The following is a 20,660-nucleotide window of genomic DNA, read 5'->3' on the forward strand; positions in this document are numbered from 1 at the left end:
GACTCTCGCTGGCCCTGCTCAACTCTTCCTTCCCCGACAGCAGCCTTAGGAGAACCCACCGAGCTTGAAACCAAGCCCAGGAGAACTTCCCCTGCCCATGTGCCTTGTCCCCATGCCCTTAGCCTGATTGTGACCATTGTAAGGTGTCTGTGCCCGAGGAATCCCTCTCTGTCTTGAAAGGAGGGGCCGTATGAGACCCAAACCAGTATATACCTCTGCCTCACAGTAGACTGGCACCTCTCCTTTCCCTGTACTGGGGCTGGGGCACGTCCCTCAGCCCCTGGCTCATCTTCTCCCTGGACGTGAGGGAGTAGGTGGCAGGACCCACAGTGGGTGCTAGACTCTCTTATCTTCAGGCTATTGCTCTTTATTGATAGGGAACACCTGGAATAAGTGGAACAGCTTCCAGGGCAGTAGGAGAGTGCGTGAGCCGTGGCTGGGAGGCACTACGCTAGCAAGGGGTGTTCCGGCTGGAAGGGTGTTTGGTGATGAGACGGGCATTGGTGCAGAGGTGGTATCTGGAGGGGCCTGTTAGCAAACGAATATTTCTTGATCCCCATTTGTTCACTCGTTGAATCTGATCATCTTCCTCTCTGCCAGGGAACCCTCATTCCTCTTCTGTCTTCTTTTTCCCATGGAGCTTTCGTTTTTGTTTTGTTTTGGTTTTGTTGTTTTTAATCACCTTGTACCACAGAGTGGCTCTGGTCCCCTGTGCCTGTTAGTGGGCTCTGTCTTACCTCTGACCCTCATGCTGGCTTTTTCCGTCTGTCTCATTTTCCCCTCCACACCACCCCATCTTCCTGCTGTCTTTCTGCTGGAGCCATGTGCCCTTCCTGTGTCCTTACCTTTCTTGTTTAATCTCGACCAGCCATCTTCAAACAGCATTTCAGCCCTTCTAAGCCTCAGTGTCGTGGTCTTCCGTGGCAGCCCATACTGAGCACCACAGGGTACAGGCCACCAGGGGAAGCACAGCATTATGGGTAGAGTTCAGATCCCAGCAAGTTACCTCTCTCCCCTAAACCTTGATTTCCCCATCTGTTAAATAGGAATTTTAATAGTGCTTACTTCATAGCGTGATTTTGAGGATTAAATGAGTTAATGGGTATGAAAAACTTCATATAGGCTGGCACGTAATCATCAGTCAATGTACATTAGTCACTGTTGTTATTAAGAGCAGAAAGGGTAGCTGGGCCCCTCAGAGGGTGAAGGGCTTCCGTTGTAGCCGGAGAGACATAACATAGCATTCTGGAAGCTAGCTGGTCACGTTACTAAGTCAATACCTTTCAAAATAGAGCAAGCAGAGAGCATTGGTGCTGACTGGAATGAAACTGATCTGCGAAGGCTTCCTGCGGGAGGCTGAACGAAGTGCATTTCTGTGCAACATTTTAAGGAGATCCCCGTTGCAGCCTGGGACAAAGGAAATGGGGTATACACAGTGCCTGTTCAAACATGCTCTCTCTCCTGCTTGTTTCACCCTTTCTTTTAGTCATGGCACTGCCCAAACCTAGTGAATCTTATCTGCTTTGTCCACAGGGAATTTGCCAAAGAGAGAGAGAGAGTGGAGAACCGGAGAGCTTTCATGAAACTGCGGCGCCAGCAGCAGATCGAGCGTGAGCTGAATGGGTACCGCGCGTGGATAGACAAAGCAGGTAAGGCCTGGGGGCTGGAGGAGGTTGGTGATGGGCTGCCCAGACATCAGGGATCTGCCCCAGTTCCCACTCCCAATACTTCCATTCAAAGGGGCAGCCTAGACCAGAACAGAGAGAAGCTCGAGATAACTTGTTGGCTTTTTGGATTCCCCGCTGGTCCCTTTTTCTCCCTCTGGAATCTGTCCCAGTTCTTCAGCCAAACGCCTTTCACGAGGCAGGCATTTTAGCAAGGTGAACTGAGTAAAAGGTAACATAACCCATGAGTTTGGGCTGATGACATTCTCCACTACTACTGTTACTACTAATAATAACAGTCTGTTCATTCCACAAATATTTATTGAGAGCTTACTTTGTGCCAAGTCCTGTTCTAGGCACTTAGGATACAGCAATGAGCCAGAGTTCTACCTTTTTTTGTTTTTTTCGCACCATGCCACGCGGCTTTCGGGATCTTAGTTCCCCAACCGGGGATTGAACCCGGGCCCCCCCACCCCGCCACCGCAGTGAAAGCGCTGAGTCCTAACCACTGGACTGCCGGAGAATTCCCCCAGAGCTCTACTCTTGTGGAGCTCATTACCCTGTAGCTGGGGAAGGCAGCGATGAACAAAATAATTACTTTTGATAAGGTGATAAGTACAGTGAAAACAGGTCAAGGTAGGGTTAGGGGTTTAGGGTAGGTTGCGGTCTTAAATCGAGGGTCAGGGTAGGCACGTGTGAGGAGAGATTCGAAAGAGATGAGGGCATGAGCCACAGGGAGCTCTGAGGGAAGAAAACCCCAGTGCCCAGGCTCTAATGTGGGAGGGGCCGGGAGCCCTCCAGGAATAGCAGGAGGTGTGAGCAGGGAAGGTGTGAAGAGTAAGGATGAGGGCAGCTGTGGTGGGAGCAGAGGCAGTAGATTGTGTATGACCTTTACGGGCCATTGTAAAGTTTGGGACTTTCCGGTGAATAAGGCAAGAACCATAGGAGGGTCTTGAGCAGAGAAGGGACGTGCTCTGTTTAAGATTTTGAAGGATCACTTGGTTGCTGCCCTGAGAACAGACAGTAGGAAGACAAGGCCAGAAGCAGGGAGACGAATTGTGAGGCCACTGCAGTAAGGCAGCTAATAGATGATGGTGAGATTTGGTTTTCGCTGTTCCCTGCGCTGTCATCAGCTCCTCACTCTGTGGCTCAGCCTCGGGAAAAATTCTTGCCCAGCCCCGAGGATAGGTCCAGATTTATCCCGATTTCATTAACCCACAGAGCCCCCAGATGCAAGTTTGCTGCTTATGAGGGGCATCGATCACCCCACATCTGTCAGTAAAAAGGACGTATTTGATTTCCTTATTATTTTAAAGGTTGCGTTGCATTGGTGTTGTATATCTTCCTGAGCAAAAGAGTAAACTTTTTTAATTAAAAAAAAATACACGATAGTCAGCATCTTTGCTCTATTCCTGGTAGAAAGCAGAGAACAAAGAGGTCTCTCTGAAAAAATTTGGAATAGGATTGGATACTTAGGTGCCTGACCCTTATTCTTCTCTAAGCTTTGGAATGATGCTATGACTCTTATTCAGATCACAGCACACAAAAGCTCTCTCGGTTCAGGAGTCAACTTTGGATTATCTTTCAGGGGTGAGAGGGCATGTGTGATGGAAAGTGCCACGTCAAAGCCAGATAAAAGCCACGTCTCATTTGGGACTATCTGCATTCCTTTGCTGCTTCTGGAAGCAAGAGCCATGAGAGTGGTGACTGTACTTCCCTTTTGCCCTTTCTCCTCTGAGGCTCTTGTGTGGAGGTGAATGTGAATCTCCCCTCCCTCTTCCTGGAACAGTATCTCAGCAGATTTGCCTCCAGGCCAGGCCGGCAGCTTGAAGTTCCCAACTGCCCTTGGCTTCCTGGGCAGGGGAGCCGTCTGACAGACCACCCTAGCGAGTAGGCTGGCAGCAGAGCTGGAAGACAACCCTCCCTACCCTTGCCACGGCCCTGCTCGGGGTCAGGCAGCCCGGTATGCCGCTCTTTGCGGCTCTGCTTTTCAATCGCATGCAGAATCCCAAGGCTCCACTTTCTTCCAGTTGGCAAAGCCAGCACTCTTCTTCTAAGCAAAAAAAGACGCACTGCGACGTCAAATTGTGCTTCCTGGCCCTTCCCTTTACAAGTGGAGCGTGAGTGATTCAGAGACATATGGGTTCCATTTGCCTGGAAAGACATGCTCAAGTTCGAAAGCGAACTTGGCAAGAGGCATGGGGTGGGGGGGGATGGGAGGGCCGTTGCAGCCCATCCAGAGTCCTCGAGCGCTTCCCAGAGGTACTCAGCAGCACCATACACCCTCCGTCTGCCTTGGGGGTCCTCAGATCTGCTGATCCCAAAGTCCCGACACTGCACAGAACGAAAAAGACTCTCTGGCTGAGGTCATTCATGTTGCTATGAGGTATTTTAACAAGTACCTAATTTTAAAAGGATCCCCTCCAAAAGCAAGTGCTATTACTGACTTTAAAACCCTCTTTGTCCTCATCAAGGAGCATCCCACCAGTAACATTTAACCTGTCAACTTAGTTTTGCCAGAGGGCTGTACTTAAAAGAGAAAGCTAAGTGTTACGACTTTATAATGGCCATCCTGCATGGTACCCTCCGAGCCTCAAAATGTTCCCCTCCCTGGGAAATACATTACATACTCTCAGTTTTCTATGCAGGTGGAATTATGGTAATAACTTTACCCTCTTATGCCTGTCCTTTTACTTGTTAGAAGTGCTTAAATTAAAGCATTGCTTCATAGACCCTGCTGCAAGCTTTTCCCCAGCAGCTGGGATCTTGGGGAATGATTGCTGGGGCCTCCAGCTCCCTTGCCGGTGGCTGAGATAGGGGCGGGGATCACAACTCATCCACACCACTCCCAATAGTTGGGCTCAGAATCCCAGCACACATGGGACAGAAGGGCTGTTTTGTTGATAAGTTTGGAGGGATGTCAGCGAGGCATATTCTAATAAGTCTTAGCAGAAAATAGTATCCTGTCAATGATGACACAGCTGTGGAGTACAGGCTGCTCCTGGGGAGGCCAAGAGGGGAGTCCAGGGGACTGAGTGGTTGTTTTCCAAACGCCAACAACCAAATACATCATCCCGATGCCAACCAGGCCTTCCACTCTCTGACACCAGTTGGGGTGTCCAACAATTCAACTCAATTCTGACGCGAAGTTAGTGCAGACACCACAGGTGAAAGGCTCCATCCCACAAGCCTGCCTCTACTTTACACACCGGCCACAGTGGGGTCCCCAGGTGACCTGCACCTCTTCCCGGCTGACTAGAATTTCAGAGGGCTCCAGGTTTGATAATTAGTTAGAATGACTTACAGAACTCAGGAAAAACTACCACCAGTTTATTATGAAGGATACAAGTCAGTAACAGCCAAATAGAAGAGATACATGGGGTAAGGTATGAGGGTGGGGTTTGGGGGGGCGTGCAGATCCTACATGCCCTCTCCAGGCACTTAACCCTCCCAGTACCCTGATATGCTCACCAAGCCATAAGTACCCCGGGCCCCGTCGTGTAGGGTTTTTTTTTTTTTTTTTTTTGTAGTATGCGGGCCTCTCATTGCTGTGGCCTCTCCCGTTGCAGAGCACAGCCTCTGGACGTGCAGGCTCAGCGGCCATGGCTCATGGGCCCAGCCGTGCCGTGGCATGTGGGATCTTCCCGGACCGGGGCATGAACCCGTGTCCCCTGTATCAGCAGGCGGACTCTCAACCACTGCGCCACCAGGGAAGCCCTGTGTAGGGTTTTTATGGAGGCTTTACGTAGACATGATTGATTAAATCATTGACCATTGGTAATTGAATAGTCTCAAGACCCTCTCCCCTCCTGCGAGGTGGGAGGGGGATGAGACTGAAGGTTACGACCTTCTAATCATGTGGTTGGTTTTTGCTGGGAACCAGCCCCCATCCTTACACTAACTAGGCCTCTCCCACAGTGAGTCATCTCATTAGCGTACAAAAGACAGTAAATTCCGAGGGTTTGGAAGCTCTGTGCCAGGAAGGTGGACAGAAACCCAATATTTATATTTTATATCACAGGGACAAATTCATGATGGGCCCAAGCCTCTTCAGCTCAAGCTCTGCTCAGCTAGGCAGGATGGAAGTGGTGGCGGGGAGAGGAGGCAAGCCCATAAGCCCTGCTCGTCTCTTTGGGGTGCTTGTGAGCATCTTCCTCTACCCCTTCCTTAAAGAAGTAGGGCTAGAACCCGAAACACGGTCTCACCTTCAGAATGAAGGGGTAAGGTGTTATGACCTAGGGGCTGCAGACAAGCAAAATTAAGGGAGCTCCTGCTGCTAGAAAAGGTTTAAGGAACCTGGATAAAAGAAAAAACAGAAATGGAAATTTGTCATTCTTATCAATTTAGGGGATTTTAGTTAAAAAGATCAGCTTTCGCTCTCAGGGCTATTCTCCTAAACAGTGTATCAGAGACAGAGCTGAATCTTACTGATCACCCACCAACGCCCCCTCACTGAAGACCTTCCTTTCTGTTCTGACCTTCGGGTGCTCCCTTCATGACCCTTGATGTCTTGCTGATGCCTGTGACCAGCTCTGAACTCTTTGCTCTCTCTCTGTTGCCCTGGAGCCAGAGCCGTTCCTGAGGGATTTTCATGTTGCAAAGTAATTTGGCATTTACCGATAATTTACTAAACCATTTGTTTCCATATAGAGGAAGTCATGCTCGCTGAAGAAAATAAAAATGCTGGAACGTCAGCCTTAGAAGGTAAGGAAGTGCTCCAGGGCCTCATTCCTTTTGCATTTGCCCCCTCTTCTGCAGAGGCAATCTCTCTTGATCAAAAGAGGAGAAAGAAAGAAAAGAGGGGCGCTCTGGGATTTGAAACGCAAGTCTCTCTGTCATAAAATCCCTCATGCTTTAAAATGAAGGGAATTGAGTCATGGATTTAAATGTTTTTTTAAAGTGATGAAAATGAAATCCAAGAGTTGCTTTGTTCCAGGGCGTGTGCTTGATACGGGCAGTGAAAAAGCCATCATACAACCAATGGCACAGAAAGGGATCTTCTTTGACAATTTGTGGGGATCATCTTGGGACCACTTTCATTGGCAGGAAGTGACATTGTTTGTGAAGAACCAGAACAAATAGATACGGAGTACCTGTTACCTACTGCATTTAGATAAGCTCTAGCAAGGCTTCGGGAGCCCTGTCCCATGGGATTCAAGAGCCTCGTGTGTCAGAGGTGCTGCTGACTTCACTAACCCTGGCTCGGGTATTTAAAGGCAGGCGCCTGTGTCAGAGGGGCCTCTTGCCCACAGTCCTCAGTTCTGACCAGACTGATCCGGTTGTTCTTGTGTCCTCTCCCTGGCCTCCGCCTTCCCTGGTGTAGTGCTCCGAAGGGCAACTATCAAAAGGAGCCGGACGGAGGCCATGACGCGGGACTCCAGTGACGCGCACTGTGTCGACATCTCCTCTGTGGGTGAGTGGAGGCTGTCAGATCTCCTTTCACTGCTCTGAACCTCCTCTGAAAGGGAACATCCTGTCTTTGGAGAAACACCACCAGGAGGAAGGGAGGCCAAAGCATCCAGAACCTTGGGATGTAATTAGGAAAAGGCGTTGGAATCTAATCTAGTTGACAATGACTTACAGAAAAAGATGGACCAGGGGATACTGTTATGTGAAACATGGGGCTTAGGGCCAAGAATCCAACCCAGATTCTTCAAGTGTGGCAGATGTATCCCATCGGCATATATATCCTATCTCTCCTGGATGTGATAATGACAACCCACTTTGGGAAATTGTTCAGAGGATCCTGAGGACACCCATTTGAGAACCTGCAATCATTGGCTTAATCATAGTAGCATCTACCTACTTCCATCGCCTGCTTCCATGTGATGCTTAAACAAATTCCTACTGACAGCCCTTTAACATGACTGGTGTTCAACCTCAGGTTCCCTTAGAGATTCTGGCTGATGGCAGATTTTTTCCTCCCCAGATAAAAGGGAAGGGTCTGACTTCATCCTCCAAAGCAGAAGAGGCGTACAGAGCTCATCGCTGCTTTAGGCTTCCAGTGGCAGAAAAATCACACATGCGGCAGGATGATTCCAGTGCCTGAAGCATATTTAAAAAGAAAAGCCAGAGAGAAGCCCAATCTGTTACAGACATAAACACGATCCTGTTAGGATTCAAGATACCGGCTGGATGCCTGGTGTCCTGCCTGGGGAATCTTGCCGTTTCCTAGGACTGAGGGTGCCCAGAGGAAAAGCGGGGTTCCCTGCTGTGCTGTGGAAACTCTTAGCTCATAACACGTGGCAGTACCCTAGCCCTGGGACCAAGGCTGCCCACCTTGCCCTGCGAGTACCTGCTTGCCACGGAGGGTGATGTCTTCTGCAGCCTCATTCTTCCTCCTTGCTTCTCCCACTTAGGCACACCCCTCGCCCGAGCCAGCATCAAGAGTACAAAGGTGGATGGGGCCTCCTATTTCCGGCACAAGGAGCGGCTTCTGCGTATCTCTATCCGCCACATGGTTAAATCCCAGGTGTTTTATTGGATTGTGCTGAGCCTTGTGGCTCTCAACACCGCCTGTGTGGCCATCGTCCATCACAACCAGCCCCAGTGGCTCACCCACCTTCTCTGTAAGTGAATGGTGACTACTGGCTTTCACGGCAGCAGCTCAATTGGGGTGTGAATGTCAAGAGCAAGGTGTCACGTGGGCCTGGCAGTGGGCCTGCCCACCCAGAGTTCTGCCTCTCCACCACATTGTGACCGAGGCCAGAGCTGTCCTCGAGGGGTCGGGGTTATCACACGACCGTTCCTAGCTGTCGTTCGTTATTGAATCAGATCAACAAATCTTTGCTCATGAGTCAACAAGATGGTGTTACACCTTGGGTGGTCTAAGGCCAGCTTAGCGCCTTAAATAGGCTCAGTGACGTAGGGTGTCTTGGTCACCAAAGTCCTAGGGAAAAAGTTCCTAGGGAAATGGATACCTTCAATAGACCAGAAAGGAGACGTATAGGTAGGTCAGCGCTGGGTAAGGCTGCCGCTGGGTGCGAGTGAGGCTCCCAGAGGCTGTCACTGCCGGGAGTGTGGAGAGCGAATCCAGCTCTTTCATCAAAGCCATGCTTAAGCCCTTTCTCTCTCTCCTGAGAGCCATCTACCATTTGAAGGGCAATGACAAAGCCACCTGTCAAGAGAGCAAAGCTGACCTGTGGAGTGTGCCCGGGACTCGTTCTGGGTCTGAGCGTTTTCAGACTTCATTAGGTTTTGCCTGGCACTGAGCTGGCATGGTCACTGAAAGTCCCGCTGGTGTGGGTCCTGCTGCTGTGGAGGGTTCCTCTGTAGGTGGGGCGATTGGACCGGGGAGGGCAGAAAGAAGCCCATGCCATCCATGGAACCAACGCTTCTGCCTTTAATGCTTTCAGACTATGCAGAATTTTTGTTTCTGGGACTCTTCCTCCTGGAGATGTCCCTGAAGATGTACGGCATGGGGCCTCGCCTTTATTTTCACTCTTCGTTCAACTGCTTTGATTTTGGGGTAAGTGCTCTGGAGCCCGCCCATCCTTCTGCCAGGTGTTGCTATGCCATGGTTTGAGATAAGCAGCTTGCTCCGGGGCTCTCGGCGTGAAGAACTGAAATCAGAATTTATAAAAGGGGAATAGATAGGATTAGCAAAAGGGAGGTCAGGAATGAGTGAATCCTTGCCGTACTAGGGTTTGTTTAGGTCTTTTAAATGCTCTTATTTTTAATGGTTTTAACGTTTTAATGTTTTACTGAATGGTAACACACATACCACAGAGTAAACACTTCGGTAAATTTTACAAAGCTACCCATAGCCAAAGTTTTGAACCACTTATCATCTTGGGGGAAGCCTGGGGGAGAAGGACAAAAGGCTTGATTCCAGAAGGTGGTTCAATCAAAAATGAGAAACTTATATATTTATCTTTTGAGTTCCCTTTAAAATTGGGAAAATTATCTGGGTATACCCTTAAACGTTCACGCACACAGGCACATACACACTCGTGTATTAGCAAGTCCCCACATAGACTACTTCACCCAGTGTCCACTTTCCTAAACAATATTGATATATAAATGTGTGCGTTACTAACAGTCTTCAAGGCGCTTTCACATACATATTTGTCCTCCACTGCTTGCAGGGGTCCGATGTCCACGATGTTAGGTGCTGGGAGTTAGGCTGCCCGTTTACACATGAGTAAATAGGAGACCTCGTGTGCAAGTTCACACAGCCAGTTAGCAGCAGAAGTAGGTTTCAGAACTTCGGGTTCCTGAACCATCTCTCTTTCTGCCAAACCTACTTCTTTTTCTGCCAAATCTCCAGTTAGGTGCTAACGATTCTGAGCCCTTGCCAATCTGCGTTTTAACTTGGAACATATGTTTCTGGGTACAGGCAATTTTCAGGCATAATAACTAGTGAAAGACCGTTTTCACCTTAGTTCCCTTATGTACATACTTTTCAGCATTGCTGTGAGAATTAATTTTTGTTCTTTCTCCTAGTGCAATGTGTGGAATGTAGTAGACTTTCAATAAACACATAATTAAAGCGTAAAACAAATTGGATGGTTGATTTGACGTTGCTATTTCTATAGCAGTCAGATTCTGTGCCACCAAGTAGTACCATCACGTTGGGGTATGGGGTCCTGAGCGACTGAAAGATACTTCATGTACAGGTGACTGAAACATTCTTGTTAGCACTAAATTCTAGGACAATGAGAGAACGTGGATCTTCTCAGAGGTTTTTGTATTGGAATGCAACGCGTATTAATTAATTTAAACTTGCTTTCTCATTTGAGGACTACTCTTTTATCTGTTCAAGGTGTTATAAGAGCAGTATGGCTGTCAGATGTGTGCAGAAGTGGTGAATGACTACTGCAGTTTTCACAAAGGACAGAACAGCAGTCAGCAAAGCAATCTGTAGCATGAAGGAGGAAATTTAGCAAGGGGAGTGGGGAGCAGTGGGGAGACAGGTGGTAGAGTCTTGTTTTTCCTTGGCAGCCTTCACAAACAGGTGGTCCTGTTGCAGGTGGGCTGGGTGGGGGAGGGGAGAGTTTGAACTTCACAATGGCCCAGTGAGAGCTGTTGGTTACGGAATACAAGATTGCTCCTCTCTCCTCTTCCTCATTCACCTCCTCCTCCTTTTCCTCTTCTCACCGTGGCTGGGTTTGGCTCTTTAGGTCACAGTGGGCAGCATCTTTGAAGTGGTCTGGGCGATCTTCAGACCTGGTACATCTTTTGGAATCAGTGTCTTGCGAGCTCTCCGGCTTCTAAGAATATTTAAAATAACCAAGTAAGTGATCAGAATCTAGACTCTTCCCAACCACCTTCGAGGGTGGACGCTTCTCTCTGCCTTATTATATTTATTTCCTTCCATCCCCACATGCCCTTACCACATGACCCCCTTTCTGACTCCACCCCACACTCCGTTCTCCAGTTCCTTCTTCTTCTCCGAAGATTAAACCAGAAAAATGCCCATGATGTCATATCCTGTGCCACATTCCCAAGGGAGCCACATTATTGCTGTCATCTCTCCTTCCTACAAGTATGCAGATGCGGCTTATCTCATAGACCACCAGGCAGATGCCCAGCTGTGCATGGAGATAATTTGGTATTTAGTGTTCACTGCTGTAATGCTGTCTGGGTTTTTTGTAGGTATTGGGCATCCCTCCGGAATTTGGTGGTCTCCTTGATGAGTTCCATGAAGTCAATCATCAGTTTGCTCTTCCTTCTCTTCCTCTTCATCGTTGTCTTTGCTCTCCTAGGAATGCAGCTGTTTGGAGGCAGGTAAGCACCAATGAACTTTGCATCCAAAGGAGGCTCAAAACCTAGACTTCAACCTGTGAGCGCTGGGGTCACTGATTTGATTGCCATGTTAACTATCTCGTTTGTTCGTGTCTGTGGCTCAAATCAACCACGAGCATGTGTGTGGAACAGATATCTCTGTTTTTAATCCGTTCACACTGTACAGGGTTCTTATTGAGGGGACCCCTCTCTCTGGAGCTGTCCCTGAAAGGTACAGCCTGGGGCTTTGTAACTCAGGATCAGCCCAGACCCCGTCCCATTACCAGGGCCCTTCAAGTGCACAGTGCCCCAGTAGTAGTCACTAAAACTGTCTTCATAAGTTACTGGGATGAGGGGAGAGTAGGGCACAGGGGGATGTGGAGAAAGGGGAAAAGCAGTGATGAAAACGGCATAATCTCGGGAAAGGAAAACCTGGTGTGTGAGATTTTCATTTCATTCTCTCTGAATTTCCTTTTTCAGGTTCAACTTTAATGATGGGACTCCTTCAGCAAACTTTGACACCTTCCCTGCAGCCATCATGACTGTATTCCAGGTATGAGACGTTAAAAAAATGTTACTTGGGATCCCTTGGTGCACACACTATAAAATGATGTGTTAAGAGAATTCTCCCTTTCCTCTCCAAGCTCCTCTCAGGCAGCTGGGTACTCTTGCTTATTGAGTAATCATCACCACTATAATTCCTAGCATTTCTATAGCTATGTCCTTACCAGTAATAAAAGAGCTCTATTGTGATATTGTGATGACCTCATTGGCTTTCTCCTTACACTTGTGAGTTTGCAAGAGATGTTAGTCAAAGTCATTCAGCAACATCGCATTTCTGGTTTTATGAAATTGGAAGTATCTTCAAACCCACGTGTGCATTTAAAGAAGCATCTTTTCCACGCACCCCCCCCAAAAAATTTTTTTTTTAAATCATGGGGGAAACTCAAAATCAATAATGTCTAAGAGCTAAAGGAGAACACTATTTAGCCAGAATCTGAGGCTGAACCAGAACCCAGGTTTCCAGAACTGGAGCCCATGAGGCCCTTTCCAATAATGCTGCTGTCTCAGGAACTGTATCTTGGCAGCTCCTGGGGACAGTCAGTCAGGCAGTGACCAGACCACCTCATCTGTGTGATTCCCACAGGCCGGGCAAAGCTGATGTTTGGGTCAGGGTCGGGAGACTCTATGTTTTGAGGAATAGAATCTTTCCTTTTGATGTTCTCCTTCTGTTTTCAATGTCTCTTACATATCAGAAGGAAGTTGAGGATTATTCATGGCCGTGACACTTTTTTCTCTCTCGCAGGAAAATCAAGCAAGGGGTAGATGGAAAAGACCCAGGCCCAGAATTTTCCCCCTTCCGTTGACCCCATTTTCTTATCCAACCCAGGTCTCTGATTTGCCTGTTGTTTGCTTTGTGTAGATCCTGACGGGTGAGGACTGGAATGAGGTGATGTACAATGGGATCCGCTCCCAGGGTGGGGTCAGCTCAGGCATGTGGTCAGCTATCTATTTCATTGTGCTCACCTTGTTTGGAAACTGTATCCTTTCTAAAAGGCTTCTCTTACGCTGCCTGCAGGGACCAGCATGTGAGGAGGAGGAGGTGCTCGTAGTGGTGCTGGTGGTGGTAATACTGGGGGAGGGGGTAGCACTGGGGTGACCATTGCTAGGTGTCCTAAGAGGCACAAGCATCCCGATCTTAAGGAACGTCTGCTAGTTGGGTAAAGAAGATAAATATAAGCAAGTATCATCCAAATGATCAGATATCATAATATCCAAGTTATCAGGTTATCATCACAAATAAAAACATATGAGTCTGTTATAGTAAATGGTTGGAGGTACAATGAGCTGGGGAAAATAAGAAAAGACAGAGATCACTGTGGGCTGAAATAGTGACAAGATTATAATACTAATGAATTAATTATGGTTTTTTTTTACTTTTTTATTTAAATATAGTTGATTTACAATGTTGTATTAGTTTCAGGTGTACGGCAAAGTTATTCAGTTACACATATATATATTTTTTCAGATTCTTTTCCCTTATAGGTTATTACAAAATATCGAGTATAGTTCCCTGTGCTATACAGAAGGTCCTTGTTGGTTATCTATTTTATATATAGTACTGTGTATATGTTAATCCCAGACTCTTAGTTTATTCCTCCTTCCCCCTTTCCCCTTTGGTAACCATAAGCTTGGTTTTCTATGTCCGTGGATCTATTTCTGTTTTGTGTATAAGTTCATTTGTATCATGTTTTTTAGATTCCACATATAAACGATATCATATGATATTTGTCTTTCTCTGGCTTACTTCACTTGGTATGATAATCTCTAGGTCTATCCATGTTGCTGCAAATGGCAATATTTCATTCTTCTTTATGGCTGAGTAGTATTCCACTGTATATATATCCCACATCTTCTTTATCCATTCATGTGTCAATGGACGTTCAGGTTGCTTCTATGTCTTAGCTATTGTAAATAGTGTGCAGTGAACATTGGGGTGCATGTATCTTTTCGAATTCTAGTTTTCTCCAGATATATGCCCAGGAGTGGGATTGCAGGATCATATGGCAGCTCTGTATGTTAATATAGAACAGAGCCTTCCACATAGTAAGTTCTCAAAAATATTAGTATTATGAGCATAATATGAGCATAGCTAACATTTATCGTACTTGTGCTATTCATGAGACCCTGTACTAAATGCTTTCCAGGCACTATTGCATCTAATCCTTACCTCATAAGACTTAGAGGAAGTAACTTAATCAAAGTCAAACAATGACTAAGTTGTGAAGGGAGACTAGAAACTAAGTGCATTTAATTCCAAAATCCATGGCTGGTCATGGGCTCTAGACCAGAAAGATTTAGGTTTTAATCCCAGCAACTCTGTTTACCAGCCGTGTGGCCTTGGGAAAGTCACTTAATCTCTCTGAGCTTCTAGTTTTCACATCTGAAAGGAAGAAGCAGTATCTCTCTCCTTTGATGGTTATGAACAGTAAATGAGATAATTTGCTTGAATGTTACGTTATAAACTGCAAACTTCTACATGATCATTAGAAGTTTTGGGGGGTGGGACTTGCCTTGAATTGGGATTGCTAGAGTGAAAAGGGACAGCCATGTGCTGCAGCTATATTTTTGCATTTTCCATAGTCTCACAGAACAGTGATGTTCCTTTAAGTTTTCTGCCCTGAAAACTTCTAGGGCCCAGAGCAGACTATAAACTAAACATGAGAAACCCATAAAAAGAAAGCTAGGCAGTGAGTCACAGAAATGGAAGGCCAGTTTGTCCCAAAGTAGCTCACTTTGCCCTCTGGGAGCTTTGATTCAGGTATTTCTTTGTCCTGTACAAAGAGATGACATGTGGAAGGAGAGAAGACATATTCTCCATCAAACAGAGTTGCGTAACCTCTCTCTCCCTCCCCCGACAGCCCCTGCTTAAGAGACTCTTTGGGGTGGTTTCTGTTCCTGCTGGTGTCCCATGCAGGAAAGGCCTGGAGATGCCCTCTCAGCCTTGCTGGAGCCTTTTGCTTTTCTTACTTGCCCATCCTTAACTCATCACCCCAGACACACTGCTGAATGTGTTCTTGGCCATCGCTGTGGACAATCTGGCCAATGCCCAGGAGCTGACCAAGGTAAGCTTTGTTCTCCGGGGATCCGATGGTTCTCTAGTGCCATTGGGTGCCTGCTGGGCCTTGGGGCTGCGTCCAAAAGTCTGCGTTGCCTGGCTCAAGCCTGCCAGGAAGGCCCCTTCTGGGAGCTTGTGGACAGCTGGAGAGCCACACATCCATGAAAGGAGCCTGCTTCACCCTCACTGTGTTTGCTGAGCCTTGGAGCAGACTGGATCTCTCATGGGATGTAGAAGATAATCACTTAGTCACTGCAAACTCCCAAAGATATCCTTTGCAGAATTATGCCCTGGAAAATAAAGAAAACACCAAAGTCCTGGATTTAAGTCCCACCTCTGCTCCTGTGACCTGTGGCTGTGTGACCTCAGTCATGTGCCTTCATACTTCTGGGTTTGGGGGTGAGAGGGGCCAGGAGCATCTCTGTTCCTAGACTGTGTCTCCTGGGGTACTCCAGTGGCCATGGTCATCTTGAGGGAAGTTTCAATGAAGCTAGTTGCTACATTGCTCAAAGAACTGTTCCTTTCTTTCCTCTGAGTCATTTCTTCAGGGGTGGAGGCAATACTGATTGCAGTGGGATGGTCTAGGGAGATGAGTGAAAACTTCTCCCCACGTAATGCAAATTTGGTCTGGGGCAGAGCCCATAGCAACCTGGTAATGTTTCCGTGACTGCTCTTCCCTACGTCCTTGAGGGTCTTCTTATCTGCAGGCAGGGAAGAATACCATCTCTAGTATCTGAAAAGCTGGCTGTGAGTCATGCATCTACCACTTACTGGCTCTTTTAGCTTGTGCTTGACCCCTGGTCTCCATTAGCCTTGCTTCCTTTATCTGTAAAAAAGGACTGATATATCTGCCTTGCATACCTCACAGGAGTACTGCAAGGATCAAGTAAAATGATGTGTGTGAAAACCAGAGCAGGCTGTGAAGATGTATGTATTCTTAGGAGCTCTAGTCATTTTACCTGAACCGGCTTTCCTTGGTGTCATCACATAGAGGGACATTTATGAGCAGGAACGTGGGTGAGGGGATAAGGTCCCTGCCTGAGCCCCAGGGTGGGGTCACTTAGCTGTGCAGAGAAGAGGGCGTGATGGGAAGTGTGGTGTTTACTTCAGGGGGCTGTGCCTGGAAGGTCCCCCTCCATCACTTCCAGACACTGCAGAGCATCTGAGAAGTGTCGGCTCTGGCCTCTGACCTCCACAGCCCCGGCCAGCTCCCCTGAGGACTGGCACTGGGGTAGAACTGCACGGCTGTCCTGAGAAGGTGGGGCAGGGTGGAGGCCAGAATTGCTGGCCAGGAGGCTGGTGTCTCAAGGGGGCTGGCTGCTGCCCACCCGAGGTCTGTGAGCCAACCTGACCTCATTCTGCCTTGTTTCACCTCTTGCCCTTCTTGTCTCGCTTCGCCTGGTCTCCAGAACGCCTTCTGGGGAGAGCCATGGGAGCTGCTGTCCTTCAGGAGGATCCCAGACAAAGCCCTCTCTGCTTTGTGTCTAGGATGAACAGGAAGAAGAGGAGGCCTTCAACCAGAAACACGCGCTGCAGAAGGCCAAGGAGGTCAGCCCGATGTCTGCACCCAACATGCCTTCCATCGAGTGAGTCGCTGTCCCCACTTCACAGACCCCTGGGCTCCTGTGCTGACAGCCAGTTGCTCAATTCCAAAGCTGTGAACTCTCACAGGGCACCTGCTCCATGCCAGGAAACGTCCTGTGAATACAGCAGTGAGCAAGACAGGCTCTCTTTTTTTCACAGAGCTTTTATTTCAGTGAGCAAGATAGCTGATAAATACACAGAAATAATTTTAGATAGTGAGAATAGCTGTCAAATACATATAACAGGGTACTAAGGCAGAGGAACAGGAATTGGGTGGAGTACCTTCGGGCGATCTGGGAGGGGTTCTCTGAAGAGATGATATTTAAGCAGAGACCTAAATGTGTAGAAGATGGTCGTGTGACATTACAAAGGTGGAACATCCCCAGCAAGACCCTGTGTGGCTGGTATGAAGGGAGCAAGGGGGAAGAGAAGGAGACATGGCCCGGGAGGTTCTGAAGGCCCAGGTGAAGGACTTTAGCTTTTATTCTAGTTACAGCCATAGGAAGGTCTAGAGGGGAAGGGTGGATAGGTTAGGATTTACACTTTTAAAAGGTCCCTGTGCTCTGTGGAGATGGACTGTAGGGGCCCAGACTGGAGCCAGGAAGACAGAGGTTGGCTCTTAGAGTAAAGTAGGTGAGAGCTGGTGGTGGTTTAGACCATGGTAGCAATGGAGAAGATGAGAAGTCATCCCATTCGGTCTGTATTTTGGAGGGAGAACCAACAGGATGAGCTGATGGAATAAATGTGATGGAGGTGGGGATGAAAAAAAAAAAGAGAGAAGAAACAAACGTTTCTCCCAGGTTTTTAGGTTTGAACCTAAGCAACTGGGTAGATGATGGTGGTATTTACTGCTAGCCTGGAGAACAGTGGAAATCCAAGGTTCTTTTTGGCCACGTTAAATTTGAGATGCTTATAAGACATGCAAGTGAAGATGTTGAACGGGCTGTTGGCCTGTGAGTCTGGAGTTTAGAAGTCGGGGTTAGAAATAAGGATTTGGGGGAGCATTTGCATTTGGATGGCATTTTAGCTGTCAGCCCGGGCGGGCTGACTCAGGGAGAGGTGGGCTGGAGAAGCGAGGAGCTGAGAACAGAGGCCAGAGCACTCCGTGCCTCGAGGAAAACCCGCGAGGAGACTGATGGGGAGCAGCCCAGAGGTGGGAGAGAGAACAAGGGAGTGTGGTGTCCTGGAGACGTGGAGAAGAACACGCTTCCAGACGGAGGGAGTGGACGGCGGAGCTCAGGACCGTTGAAAGATCACGTAAGATGAGAGCAGAAAAGGGAGCATTGGGTTTGGCAAAATGAACGCTGTTAGAGACCTTCCCGAGAGCCGTTTCAGTGGCCCAGTGGGAACAGAATCCAGTTGGAGCGGATTAGGGAGAGAATGGGAGGTGATAAATTAGAGTGGCGAGTGTAGACTCTCTTTGAGGATCCAGCCTGGCCCTGTGGCTGCTGGTGGAACCGGCAGGCCATGGGCCCTGCGGGGCGACTGACCACTGTATGGTGCTGGGGGAGGGCCTTGGAGAAGGGCCTTGAGAAGTGACCACAGAACCACGGAATTCCTGTTGTGGCTTCTTGGCCGTCCTGAGAACTTAGTGAGGGGTCCTGGGGTATCACTGGGGAGGATCTGAGAGCCCTGGCAGCTGGACCTCTATCCTGGCCCCAGACCCTGTCATCTATTACTTGAAGCTGATCAGGGAGGAGCCCTTCTCTGCCCAGAGCTCGGCCTCGCCTTGTAGGAACATTCCAGAGTTATGTGTGGGGACCTCCCTCCCCTGCATGAGAAAAAAACTCCCCTCCCCCCCACCCCCACCCCCCCCGGCAAATTTTTTAAAGATTGATGAAGAAAGGTGAAACAACGCCTTCCTCCCTAGAGCATTCTCTGGGCCTTGAGCAGTTTCTACTCCACTTTCCCTGCACTCATGAGTCTGGGCTAAAAATACATATACACAGGTATCCAAACATGCTCGTGGGTAGGGCTGGCTGTCACTTAGCAGTGGGTGTTTCTATTTACTGAGGTGAGGAAGCCTGGAGGAGGAGTGGGTTAGAGATACGCGGGGGAAGGATGCTTGGCCCAGAGTAGAAAATCACTATTTATGGAATGAAAGAATGAATGAGATGCTGGTAGGCGCATGGCAGTAGGCATTGAGCTGTGTGTGTATCCGGCCACAGTGAGGTGGGAGAGGTGCTGTGACCATCCAAGATGAGCAGAGATCCAGGCTTTGGGTGCAGTGCTCATGCTGCGAGGTGGGTGCTGCAGGTGGAACGTTGTCAGGGTGTGTGTGCGCTGCCTGGGCTCGCAGCCCAGACTCCTGACTTCCGGACTACGGTATTACTAAGTGCAAATGTGGTGTCCATAGAGAAACACGGAAAGAACATTGTTACAAATTAAAAGGCCCAAGTGCTAGTCGTAGCTCGGTCCCTCACACGCTGAGGGAACCTCCTGGCATCTCAGAATCCCTGTTTCCCCATCTTCGAAATGAAGAATACCAACCACCCTTCCTGATCCACAGGGTCCTTGCGGGGTGTATGTGAGGTCATATATGCATGAGTTGGAAAGATGCTTCTCTGTGATTTTAGGTATGAAGACATATTAATGGTTGTGATGGGATATGAATCTGGATCTTTGTATGTGCGACTGGAGAAGTGAAGTTTGAAGTGTGTATCTGATTTGTGTGGAAATTAGAGGTTGGTTCTCTCTTTTGCCTGGCGTGTGTGTGTGTGTGTATGTATGTGCGCGTGTGTGTGCGCATATGTGGGTATGCACACATGTGAGCATGTAAGAGAGAGAGAATTCTTCCATGTAATTACACTCTTACACGTGTGCTTCTGGAGGGCTGGCATTTGAATATCTGAGAATTGGCAAATAGCCAGTGGAAGGTGCTTTTCCTGGTGGGAGTGCATGCTGCCCGTCTAGAGCGTGTGCTTCTCTTTCTCTGTGCTGCCCGTGCTTCTTGGCATGGCCGCTCTACGTGCATTGCAGCTGTCAATGCTGAGGGGTGCATTCATTTGCGGAGCTCACAGGTGTCTCCGCAGTGATATCCACATCCATTCCATGGGTGCTTATGTGCATTGCGCCTCTTCAGGCTCAGACCAGCTGCCTCTGCTCCCTTTTCCCACCGTGGACCACGCTTCTCTGCAGATGTGGGCACGGTGTTTGAACAGTGCTAGTTTGCCTGCGTGTTCTCCACTGGTGGGTGTCGGTTTCATCGGGGAAGGAGCAGCATTTGCCAACCTCCCAGGCCCAGGCAGGGCCCATTGGGCCAGACTGGGTTTGTCAGCCCAGGAACTGGGGCAAGCTCATTCCACAGGTGTCCCAGACGTGCAATCCTCCACCTGAGCACTGACAGCTTCATTTTTCCCGTTTGCCTTTGTGGATGATGCCTCTACCCTACCATTCTGACCTTCCTTGTGTTTGAAAGGACACAACACGTGTGTATCTGTAGAAGAGATTTTTCCCTGTGCAAGGCCAGGAAGGTTAATACTGTGCTTTACCCAGCTGAATAGACTGAACATTGAAGGCCTCTGGTCAGGGCCACTGCATTGCATACATGCAGGGGACACTGCTTACATCCTGAAGTACGTGGACAGCAGCCCACGGAGTGGTGGCCCCGCCTTTGGCCGTGGGCTACTTGGTGGCCTCGATGGTGTGCATGGCAGTGCATTTTTTCCCTGCATGTTGTGTGAGATTGGAGTGATGAGCTGGGGAGTCACACCCTTGTGAATATCCTAGAAATGATCCGGGGGAAATACAACTCTTTGTCCAAGTTTACAGGGTTTCCAAAATGGGTCTCTGAAGGATATTTAGGTGAAAGCGTGAGTGCCAGTGGGGCTTGATGACTCAGTATCCGAAGCCGTTACCTCGGGGAAACAATAGACCCTTTGTGTGCCCGCATGTTTGCTTCAATACTAGATCCGTGTGTTTGCACACAGCAAGGAACCAAGGTCACTCCCTTGGAGAGCTGAAGGTTGGGAGTCTACAGAGGGCAGCAGACACGTAGGGGATTCTGCACCTCTCCCTGGAGATCGGCTGGTGGCCGTGGGGCTTGCGGGTCCTAGAGGTCAGGATAA

The 20,660-nt window shown here is 48.5% G+C and overlaps 1 protein-coding gene across 3 annotated transcripts in view; it reads left to right on the top strand.

Annotated features, from left to right (window-relative positions):
• CACNA1E (calcium voltage-gated channel subunit alpha1 E) overlaps positions 1 to 20,660 on the top strand; it is a 298,455-nt gene that overhangs the window by 211,897 nt on the left and 65,898 nt on the right. For all 3 annotated transcript variants that reach the window (XM_032650563.1, XM_032650564.1, XM_032650565.1), the window contains exons 8-18: positions 1,534 to 1,649; positions 6,315 to 6,368; positions 6,988 to 7,077; positions 8,024 to 8,233; positions 9,020 to 9,132; positions 10,787 to 10,899; positions 11,262 to 11,393; positions 11,871 to 11,943; positions 12,814 to 12,931; positions 14,949 to 15,016; positions 16,498 to 16,595. In XM_032650563.1, the coding sequence (XP_032506454.1) occupies positions 1,534 to 1,649; positions 6,315 to 6,368; positions 6,988 to 7,077; positions 8,024 to 8,233; positions 9,020 to 9,132; positions 10,787 to 10,899; positions 11,262 to 11,393; positions 11,871 to 11,943; positions 12,814 to 12,931; positions 14,949 to 15,016; positions 16,498 to 16,595 (1,185 nt within the window). The remainder of the gene's footprint in view (positions 1 to 1,533; positions 1,650 to 6,314; positions 6,369 to 6,987; positions 7,078 to 8,023; positions 8,234 to 9,019; positions 9,133 to 10,786; positions 10,900 to 11,261; positions 11,394 to 11,870; positions 11,944 to 12,813; positions 12,932 to 14,948; positions 15,017 to 16,497; positions 16,596 to 20,660) is intronic.

This window comes from Phocoena sinus, chromosome 1, assembly GCF_008692025.1.
Source record: "Phocoena sinus isolate mPhoSin1 chromosome 1, mPhoSin1.pri, whole genome shotgun sequence".
Taxonomy (NCBI): domain Eukaryota; kingdom Metazoa; phylum Chordata; class Mammalia; order Artiodactyla; family Phocoenidae; genus Phocoena; species Phocoena sinus.